This window comes from Magallana gigas, chromosome 1, assembly GCF_963853765.1.
Source record: "Magallana gigas chromosome 1, xbMagGiga1.1, whole genome shotgun sequence".
NCBI classification, from domain to species: Eukaryota; Metazoa; Mollusca; class Bivalvia; order Ostreida; family Ostreidae; genus Magallana; species Magallana gigas.
Window position 1 is genome coordinate 11,831,717 of NC_088853.1, and position 11,252 is coordinate 11,842,968.

At 33.9% G+C, this 11,252-nt stretch overlaps 1 protein-coding gene across 1 annotated transcript; it reads left to right on the forward strand.

Annotated features, from left to right (window-relative positions):
* The first annotated feature begins 7,896 nt into the window (after window positions 1-7,896).
* On the forward strand, window positions 7,897-10,899 carry LOC136273129 (beta-1,3-galactosyltransferase 5-like). Its single transcript, XM_066077207.1, has 2 exons — window positions 7,897-8,192; window positions 8,481-10,899. The coding sequence occupies exons 1-2, from the start codon at window positions 8,154-8,156 to the stop codon at window positions 9,438-9,440; spliced, it is 999 nt and encodes a 332-aa protein (XP_065933279.1). The 5' UTR covers window positions 7,897-8,153; the 3' UTR covers window positions 9,441-10,899.
* The last annotated feature ends 353 nt before the right edge of the window (window positions 10,900-11,252 follow it).

Sequence of the window (11,252 nt, forward strand, 5' to 3'; positions counted from 1 at the left end):
TAGAAGAAAAGACTCTCAACTGCCTTTGTTATATCGGGCAGGATATTACTGCTTTGTTTGTCTAGACATAGTTTTGTTCGTTTGAGTATATCTAATTAGAGTCTATTGTTTGTCCAACTTAAAGACCGGGTCTGGGGTATAAATAACAGCCAATGAGAAAAATGGAGGATACTAGTATTTCAATTTTCTTGCCAGCTTTCACTTCGAAGGGATAATTTTTGATTTCTTATATTATTCATTTGTTTTCATCTTTTGAAAGTTGTCCAGTAACTAAAGTTAACTGAAGCAAATGTTCAAGAATTCACAGAACATTAAAATACCATCTGATAAATTTGTATTTTTAATTTAAAAATCTGAAGCGACTTGAAATTTAAACTTCTACCGGTTTTGATTGACAGCTCACAGACATTCACTCTGTGTTTACATTTTTACCGGAAATACACATCACCATGGACGCATGCAAATGGCTGACAGTCTTACCATAAAATAAAAAGCCCAGTATTCCTGTAATTATTTATTTTCACAATAACTCTTTCATACTATAAACAGATTCCAAGATAAAGAACACATACGGTGTAAACAACCGTCTCAGCAGCAGTCCGTTTTAGTGTTTATCATTAGCCTTATCGAAATCAGCGAGTGGTATGGCCATGCAAAGATGATACCAGTCCACACATGATAGCGGTCACAGCACGATGACATAACTTCTGTATACTAATCCTTTTCTTTTGTAAATATATAAAAAAATAATAGTAATAAATAAAAATTAATAATTCAGCAATTAATGATTTCACTTCCAGCGATGTCCCATGTATGGAATATTTTTCGGATTGGGATACCAGAATCGCACAAGTTTTAAAACACACTGTGGCAAAATATCTCTGCGATGGCATACAACATCTCTTAGTCTGGGATCTGCCCGCAATGACTCTATTTTCCGAGATTTGTATCTTGTGTCCATAAACACTCCCCTGTGAAATAGCATTGTCCAGAAAAGCTTGTATTTTTCTTTTCTCAGGACCCTATTTCGTTCGTTTGCCCTAACCACCACATCTGTCTATTATTTTCATCTGTGATACATGGTCTACATAAACAATGCTGACATTCTTCGCAGTTTTCATTCTGTGAAATACGGAATGTTCTTTCAAACTCAGTTTCTTCAGTGTTACTGTCCGCATCTTCTTGATTCACTTCATTTAAATCCCAGTCATTGAAATTAAAAAATTGAATAATAGCTTCTTTTTGCTCAGAATTGACTCTCAATGATATAACACTTGTTTCCACATTTTCCTCCATTTTCATTGTGAGATGGCCTGAGAACCGCGCTTTGTTTTGGAGGGAAATGTTTTGGAATTGGGTGTACTAAGGGAGGCTTCATAATTGATCATAATCATATTTCTTATTTTTTTTAAATTTATTGAGGAAATATTCGCTTATAAGAGCTATTTTACATGTCTAGTTTTTAACATACCAGAACATTTATTGTCAATTTACATTTGTGTGTTAGTCAGATGTTCCCTGCTGGACCCCTAGCTATCTTCATCTCTGTAACTGACTGATTTATTGACAATTGGCGGGAGGTTTTCCCCACAGTATGAAGAAAGCTGTGCAAGTGTGAGCTAATTGTCGATTCCATTACAAACACTGGACAGGGTACACAGGGTTTTTTTGTACTTTAAAAGAATTTCATTACTTTTTTAAATAACTGATACCGATATATATATATATACATATCTCTGTTAAATAAAGTATCAATAATTATAACATGGACTTAATTTAATATTTAAAAATATAAGTAGCTAGAAAAATAAATAAAAATGATAAACAAAGAGGCACGTTTCACACCCCATTATCATAATGGTACAGTCCATCATTAGTAGATATAATCATTATAAGATACCTAAGTACTAAAAAAAGTTTACAGTGACCATCCCACACATCAATATTATTTACTGGAAGTTATCATGGCAGAAACAAAGCGGAAACGTCCACCATCATTCAAGTTAGAAATACCAGCTAACGAGGAGAAAACAAATGAATTGTTGCAAAATCTTCAAAAAGTCAGAGAAGTTTTAGTGAAACAACTAGGCAGACCCGTCAACAATACTGACATCATGGATGCACTAGTTAATGCCTGGGGAAAGTCAAACGATGAGAATGAATTGGAATATCCAAAGACCCCAGGAACCTACATCAATGTGAAGAAAAATGAGGTGAACCAGGATTTTTTTCTTACATCAGTGTCATCTGTTGGTAGACTTATGGGGGTTGCTGCAATTCATGGGAAACAACAAGAAAACTTGAAGTCAAGAAGGTGACCAAAAGGGGACATGTCGTTTCCTTGAAGCTTAGATGTACAAGGACCGATCGGGCAAAACACGTATATCTGTGGGCGTCATCACCATACCTTCCCAATGGAAAATATCTGATTAATGAACGTATCAACCATGCATTCGTCTGCAGTGGGATGTTACCTTCCCATTACTCTCGGTTTTGCAAGGCAGCAGGATTTGGGGTACTCTCTGTATCCAAATGCAATTCCTTCTTCCACAAGTACAAATCGTTTGTTCAGGAGGAATCCATTAGCACTGCACTCTTGGAAGAAGTTGGGATGTATGATGAATTGGACGGAATAGACATAATAACGGATGCACGTCATGGGTGGAGGAAAAATGCTAAAGATACAAGTGTGGTGGCTATAGGGGACCGAAGCCACAAGGTTTTGAATTGTGTGCATGTCACTACAGCGGAGGACCCTGTCACCCAAAGACACGAGAAACTTGGAACGGAAAAAAATTACAACGATCTTGATAACAAACAAGTTTCCGTAAATGTTCACACCCACGACAGAAATATGGCAATAAATAAATTTGTGAAAGAGCGTGAACACGGTTTTGTATGCAATCAAAATGATATTTGGCATGGAATTAAGAGTGTCAAAAAAGCATTGACTCTAATTTCCAGCGGTCCACGTTACAAAGAGGGGAAACCTGGTCTGAGGAACTATACGATAAACCCGAACCTGTGGCCACACATTTCTATTGGGCTATCAAGCACTGTGAAGGGGATGGAAATACGCTGAAAGCCATGCTTGACAACATTGTGGAGCACTACAAGAATAATCACAAACGATGTGATCCGTCCTCTAGATGTAGAGTTGATCCGAATTACGAGCCTTCACGTGTTGTGATCGAAAATCCTGTAGCAGAAAAATGACTGAGAGGTGTCATTGTTAACTCCATCATTTACAAATACCCTGATGATTTCAAGCTCGGACGAGATACTTACTTTGTTGAAAGTTTCAATAATACTTTGAATATTTATCAAGATAAACGAATTGCATTTGGCAGTGAACAATATAAAGTTAGGGCTTTTCTTGGAACTTGCCACTGGAATGAAAATGTGGGGAGAAAATTCACATCAGTTTGATATAGACGTGATCCAAAATCCCCACGTAGACAAATTGGAAAAAAGAATTATTCAAAACAAACATTTCAATTTAGAAACAACATTTGGAATCGTTTTATGAAACATGTTTTCTCTAAACGTAAAAGAAATTAAATCTGTGTGCACGTATCCTATGATATATTAAATGTGTGTAAGATAACAGTGTGTTCTTGTCTAGTGCCACCACGTGCTTGTGGTATGCAGCTATCTATAAATAACTTCTCTCTGCAGTGTTATCAGTGCGGAGGTGTGGCCTGCCTCCTTATATGCTTAATTGCCGTCCGTGTGGATATTCAACTAGGTCAAACCCGGTCTTTAAAAAACCCCTGGAACTAACACAGAATATACAAGATATACACAACAGTTGTGTCGTGTGCCCAGGTGCATGTTTGTGTATATCTAATTAGAGTCTATTGTTTGTCCAACTTAAGAAAACCCCTAGAACTAACACAGAATATACAAGATATACACAACAGGTGTGTCGTGTGCCCAGGTGCACGTCAGGGTTTCTAAAGGCCTTGAATCTTAGTATGTACGAGTATACGATAATTCTAGTGAATAAAATTTAATTTACATTTGTAATTCATTTTCAAAGTATTATTTCCTAGCTCTGGGTTTCAAAAATGTTAGGTCTACAAATTAACGATACATGTTTATAAGAGTAACATCTTGAGGCTAATTAATTAATGTACCGGTGATCATACATAGGGGTTGATTATTTAAATATATGTAGAAGGGTAAATATGTCACATACCCGGCCTGGCACATCATACAAATGTATGAACAAGTATATCTATACATCATTTGCAATTGCCACATGCAGTAAATACGTCACCGGTAATTGGTAATATTGTTTGTATTGAATTGATAGTTTAAAAATCATGTATACAATTACATGTAAATATTTAAACATATTGGAACGGCACCGCGATCACGAAAAACGGGAAATTGCGGGAAATTGAACAAATACTCTAATAGTATCAATGCATTTAATAAAAGAAATGATTTTATTTTCTTTCTTACATTTTTATAGCTATAAATTAGATGAACGTATATCTACTCGGTTTAAATTTATTAACTAGGAAAGCCTACTAGTGAGCCTAACGGTTTCCATTTAGGTATAATATATTTTTGTTCACTGAAGACCAAGTTCCGTATTTCATTCTAAATACATGCATGCTTGTAATTTATAAATTAGATATAATTAATTGTTACAAACTGAATGGTTTGTCAATGGTTTGTCAAAAATGTTTTCAAGTAAACACATTCAATACATTGATTCAACATATACTGATATATAGGATATAAAACACTCCTATATATGCAAGATACCGTGGAGTAGAGGAAGCATGGTGATGTTTGTAAACAAAGGGGCCCGGGTTCAATTTTCGCCATGGGCGTTTTTTTTTTCGTTTTTGTTTTTCATTTTATTTTCTAGAACAATAACCGTTTTAATACCTTTTCTTTCATTAAGTTAATACATTTTGTTGGTAAATTAAGCACAATATTGAATTAAATTTTTTTTTTAATGGCTTAGCAGCTTAAAGGTGGCTGAAAGAGGTTTGGACATTAAGGACCTATAAGTTGTCCTTAAAGGTGGCTTAAAGATAGTCTTTAAGCTGCCTTTAAGCCATCTTTACGCTTTCTTTAAGCCACCTTTAAGCAACACATATAGCTTAAAGGTAGCTTAAAGATCGTCTCTAAGCTACCTTTAAACACCTTTAAGCTATCTTTAAGGAGAACTTAAAGATGGTCACTCATCCTGTGCATGTTATCTTATTGAATATAAAGCTACTACACATATGTAAACCCGTTTTCCTAACCTTACCCCCCCCCCACCCCACCCGACCACAAAGCTTTATGACTGTCAACGTTCACTTTATTTGACTTTTTATGTAGTCTCAATTGTTGTACACAAAGGTGTGAAACCATCGCACTGACAGGAAATCACTCTACGCTTGAACGCACAAAATACACAGGAATGAGGCAGGTAGATAATATGTGTAACAATTGACCAAGAAGAATTCTACATGCATATCAAACAATTTCACCGATATATATCAAATAATCGATTCATTTTACTGCGTTCTTTAACCGCTAAACGTGTTTAAGATGTTCCTTCCCGCAAAAAACCTCCGTTATAAACTAAACGATAGAAAAAAACCCACAACGAATTAAACTTTCCAAACACAGTATATCAAGCATCACAAACATTGTAAAAAATTTAACTGTTAGACATACTTCTTATCTTCTTTATTAAAAATAAAACTAATAGAACGAAACTTTATCATGGAGGGAATACGTGGTAGAGCTAGCGGGCTGATTTGAATGACAGGTGCAGCACGTGGACTCAAATCTGAAATTACATGATGGATTCAATCACAGTGTACCATATTCTTTGATGAATACTAATGTTATGAATATCTAGTATTGGATATTAGTATAGTTCACATAAGTGTACGTTAAATTACGCCTACCCCCCTCTCTCTCTCTCTCTCTCTCTCTCTCTCTCTCGCGTAAGGTTTTGTGCGATTAGACGAAGCCGTAAGCGATATAGAATTTTTCTTTTGTCGTGAATAGGTGTGAAAACCCCCAAGGACATGATGTCTTCTACCCTAAGTTTGTTAATCACTACATGTATACACAGAAAATGATCGTGACTTAAACTTTATATGTATACACAGGAAACGCATACTGACATAACACGTTATGATTCCATGTGATTTAACGCAGCACCAACTTTATATATGGATGATAATTTTATTATTGAATGGAAAAATAGATTTTTTAGTTGACATTTGTTCATTTCTCAATTTAAAACATACACATGTATTGACCGTTTACGGCGCTATGCGTGTCAACTTATAAAATGAGAAGATGAAATTGCTCTGCATTGATACAAGTTCATCTAATGAAAATATTTAATTTTAAGATTGTTATAAAAACAGGATTAACAACTAATAGAAATAATAACTGAAATAAGTACGTCAAATACAAAGATATGTGTTCTCATTTACACATCACAAAATTTAACAGCGTAATAATCATGTTATGTTGTAATTCGAATGTAGTTTCCAATTTAATGAAATTCCATTTCATAAATATAATTTATTAATTTTATAATAATATAGACCACAATTTATTTACAATGCAGCTGTTATGCTTAAGTCTGAAGTCGCATATTTGACGTGGATTTACGCGACCCGCATTGCCTGTAATGTACGGTAGCAGGAATAACGGTAAACCACACCGTCGCGGTGTCTTCACGGTCGCAATCCATACCGCGATCAAAAACCGCGATGGTGTATCGCGGGAACGATAAAAATACTCTGACGGTAACGCGTTGCCTGTACTGTAAGTGTTTGTAATTAATTTTTTTTAGAATCTATAGAAGCAAAATTACATAATTTTCATTCTATGCAAAACATTAGGTTGCAAAATTACTATACAATTCAATAAGCAAAATTGTTTATGCCTAGAAAAAATAAAGATTTGCTTCAATCATGTCCATCATATTAAATTACACCCTGATTTATCTAAATAGCAATTGTTCATAGCAAAATAAAACACTGAAACATATCGGCTTTCAAAATACTGTATATACGGAAAGAGTACGCATGAACATATCCGAAATACTAAAATTTCATGTGTTAGAAAATTAATTCTTCAACAAAAAGAAAATTGCTGGGTTTCTTTCTTTAAACAAAACTTCTATGACGATAATACTGTTAATCTGTTTTTTACTGGGCAAGTGTATAAGAAAATTCAATGATAAACCTACAAATGTCTTCTCGATACAACTAACACATTATTTGCGCTTTCCCAAGTCAACACTGACGTTTAAAAAACTAGGTCAGTGCATTGTAAGCTAAAAGAAGATGGAGTACAAAGAGGTGAAACGATTGTGAAGGGTATAATTAGACTAGGCTGGTGGTCCCGACGGTATAGGAACACAGATGGAAATTGTTTAAAAATGAAAAATATTATGTTATAAAAAAAATTCTGTTTGCAAAAAAAAAAAAGGATAGCGAATCCTTACACAATGTCAATTAGTTTAATAAAGGTTGATAATTAGACAAAGCTGCTTTCTCATTCATTTCTCATACATCAATAAACGGATTGCTTGTCAATATTCTGCGTGTAATATACTATTACTGCAAGTAAACAGTGGCATAGTAATATTGAAAAGCTTCATTTACCCCCCCCCCCCTCCCCCCTCTTTCCGGTTGCTAATAACTTTAAGGGTGGGTTGTTTACATTGTTACTGACAAGACACACAGTCTCATTCATCTCCGGTGCACCCTAGGTAGTTAGGTTTTTCTGCACATCTTAAAAGGCAAGTTTTATTTTAACTAGGTCAAAAAATTTGAATGAGAAGGAAATTCCAAGGACGGGCAAGGCTTTTAAGAGTAGTTTTATTATTAAAGTCAGTCGAGAAAGAAACTATTGGGTTGTTTACTCAACATTAATGTACATGTGTATGCAACGCTAAGGCTATTGATAAAAAGGCACCATATGGTTCCATTATGACGCCAAATTTGACTACTATTTAATATTAAACTCGATCTCAACGTGGAAATGGCTGTATGAATATTTTTATTTGCCGATGACATTGTACATGGACGTTAGCTTTCAAATATTTAGAGGCATATCTAAAATATGAGAGCATATTCAACAAATGTTTCTGAAGTTTGCATGCGCAATTGATGCAAGAAAAATGGATTGAATCTATTCAAGCAAATGAGGTACGAAACTAAATTATTTTACTTCGATACTACTTGTCAGTGAAATTTTAATTGTTTAAAAGGTTGCAAAAAAATATATATATATAAATTCATATGTTTTAAAAAAAGAAATCGTCTCAACCAACCTATTTTCAAAACAAAACAAGACGTTTATGTACACTAAATGTTAACCTACCTGTACAATAAAAAGCCATCATAAATGTTACATAAGTTGGTTAATGAGGTGGAAGTTTTGAAAGTTAAAACAATAATTTTGACAATGAGACTGTTTTCTTGATTCACTTTTAGATGACCATAATGGCGTGTTTGCGATGGGAACGACCAACTTTTATGTACAGCATTAAAGCGTTATTTTTCATGATTGGAATACTATCAAGTGTAAACATTATGCTGTATATTTCAAATGCAAACTTTACATCATTATCGACCTTCCATTTGAACAACCTCTACTTGCAGTTTTATTCACCTCTTCATTGCGAAAGAAGTGAACATTCTCTATTTCTTTTAATGGCTGTACCTAGTAGAGCAGGTCATTTCAGAGAGAGGATGGCTATCAGGAATTCATGGGGTAGTGTTGTTAAACAGGATACTTCTCTACGGTTGTTTTTCTTTGTCGGAAAAGAAGTTGACGAACTCGACCAAAAAATAAAAGACACATTTGCCATGGAGAAGGAAAAATTCATGGACATTGTTGAATTAGATATTAAGGAGAAATATAAAAATCTAGTGAACAAGATCACTGGCTTGTTTCAATGGGTTTACTTCCATTGTAACAACCCCGAATATATTCTTAAAGTAGACGACGATGTATTTTTAAATTCTTATCTTCTAATAAATTATCTTAAAAAAAGCAAACCGGTGAATTCGATTATTGGATGTAAACTAACAAACGGGACCGTGGACAGAAATAAGCTTTCAAAATATTACATCTCAAAAGAAGAATACAAACCAGATAATTTCCCGGATTACTTTGGCGGCCCAGCATATGTCATATCCGGTGATATCCTCGGCAAGCTTTACCTGGCTACGAGCGAGGTTCCATCCATATTTCTTGAGGATGTATACATAACTGGATTGTGTAGAAAATATATAAATGTTCAAGCAGTTGGACATCCGGGCTTTAGCTGCGTTACCAGAATTAAAGAACCGTGTGGGGGACACTTCAGGAACTTAACCACAGGACATCCTTATTCAGCGGGGGAAATAGAACGCATTTGGATGCAATTAAATCATAATATCACATGCTGAAGTAGAAATTCCTAATAGTAGTATAAAAATGTTACAAGTATGTGATGACATTCAATTTTGATCTGAATATCGATAGTTTTAGGATAGATAACTATTGCAATTATACTAATTAACATACAGGTTGTCAAAATATGTCTTTAAAAAAAACCAGATGTCGATTTATATTTTATAATTTCATGAACATGTTTATACATTTTTTTTTCAAAATGCATTTGCTTTGGTAAAGCAAAAAGTATGTACTGTATAGAAACTGCATGTGACCTTCATTTTTACTTTAAAAAAAGGTAACAAAAATGTGTTATTTTAGGTCAAACATTTTGTGCAGGCAATACTGTCGAAAAAAAGTTTTGTTTGTGTGTGTTAACAATTGTTTATTTATAGCCTGAGTACCAGTGTCAATGAAATATTTTCCTGCACATGGGTTAGGAATGCATATTGAATGACTAAGGCAGCGGCATGTATTAAAGGTTTCAACCGAAAGATTTTTCTAAAAAGAAATAAACAGCAAAGGGCATTTATCGACTAAACACGTCACTGAAGCCTTTCTGTGGAGGTTGTTAATGATACTTATATTTACTGTGAATCGGGTTTTAAAAAAGAAAACCCATTTTAAAATATTTTAAATTTTAAAAGGAAATACTTTTTTATTAATTGTTTCATTAGAAAGGTCTTGTGGTGTATGGATAGGTCGACAGGTCAAATTTAATCTTTCATAACACCTGATACTACTCATAATTATTCCTCAGGTTTGAGTTAGCGCTGCTTACAATATCATTTGTGTCAACATTCTTGGTTAATTGAACATGTGAGTTGAAATGACAAACTTCTTATGGATATTTATCACGAAAAATCTTTTCTCAATTTGAAAATGATTCAGAACACCTCGCACAATCTTTTAACGTAACTATCCGACTACTTTTTTATGTCAATACCGTATACGTAATATCTATATTAGCAGGTGGTATGACAGTTGTCTCATTCAAGGATGCAACATTAGACTTATTGCGTAAAACATCTTTTACTTATGTGTAGCTGGGAAATGAGGGGCAGTTTTATCCCCACACCATAATTTTCGCTAACATCAATCAAATATCAATTTAGTAACAGTTACAATCAAAGGACTTAAAGTACTTATAGAGGGTGGCATTATTTCTGAGGCAATTAATATATACATATATATATATATATATATAACTGTATAAGGATACTTTTCTCCTAAGATTTAAAGGTTAACAAATTTCAGAATATGGAGACTTTGCAAAACCAAACGCTTCAGTACTGAAACTATTTTGAGATCCTTACGTCTTGTTCTTTTATCTAAAATATACAAATTACAAATATATACAACAAAACAGAGGAAAAAACGATTGTAATAGTTACGATTAAAATTATTTATTTACAATATATACTTATTTAAAATATATGCTAAAAAGGCAATAAAGCGTTATTGAACAGCGAACTTCTTCTTCTTCTTCCCGTGATTTAAAACCCCTGATGATAGATAATATGATACCAACCTTGCAAGGCCGTGGTTCTTTTTCCTTTGCAGAACATATCAATCGATTGTAGAGACTGACCAGAGATATTTCTAAGCATTACAAAAAATTAAGGAAATGAAATATGTATATTGAAGAAACACTACAGCTCCTTTTGCGAAAGATATGAAATGATTTTTAATATGTATATTGAAGAAACACTACAGCTCCTTTTGCGAAAGATATGAAATGATTTGTTTTAACTCTGCAAAAACAATGCCTTTTTAAAATTTAAACACTCTCAATATACCGTTTATTGATTTTGACGATCAAAACA

Excerpts from the sequence above, each read along its gene's own strand:
- LOC136273129 (XM_066077207.1), top strand. The coding sequence starts at position 8,154 with ATGCAAGAAAAATGGATTGAATCTATTCAAGCAAATGAG. Across the intron at positions 8,193-8,480 it reads AATCTATTCAAGCAAATGAG|ATGACCATAATGGCGTGTTT; the intron begins GTACGAAACTAA and ends ATTCACTTTTAG.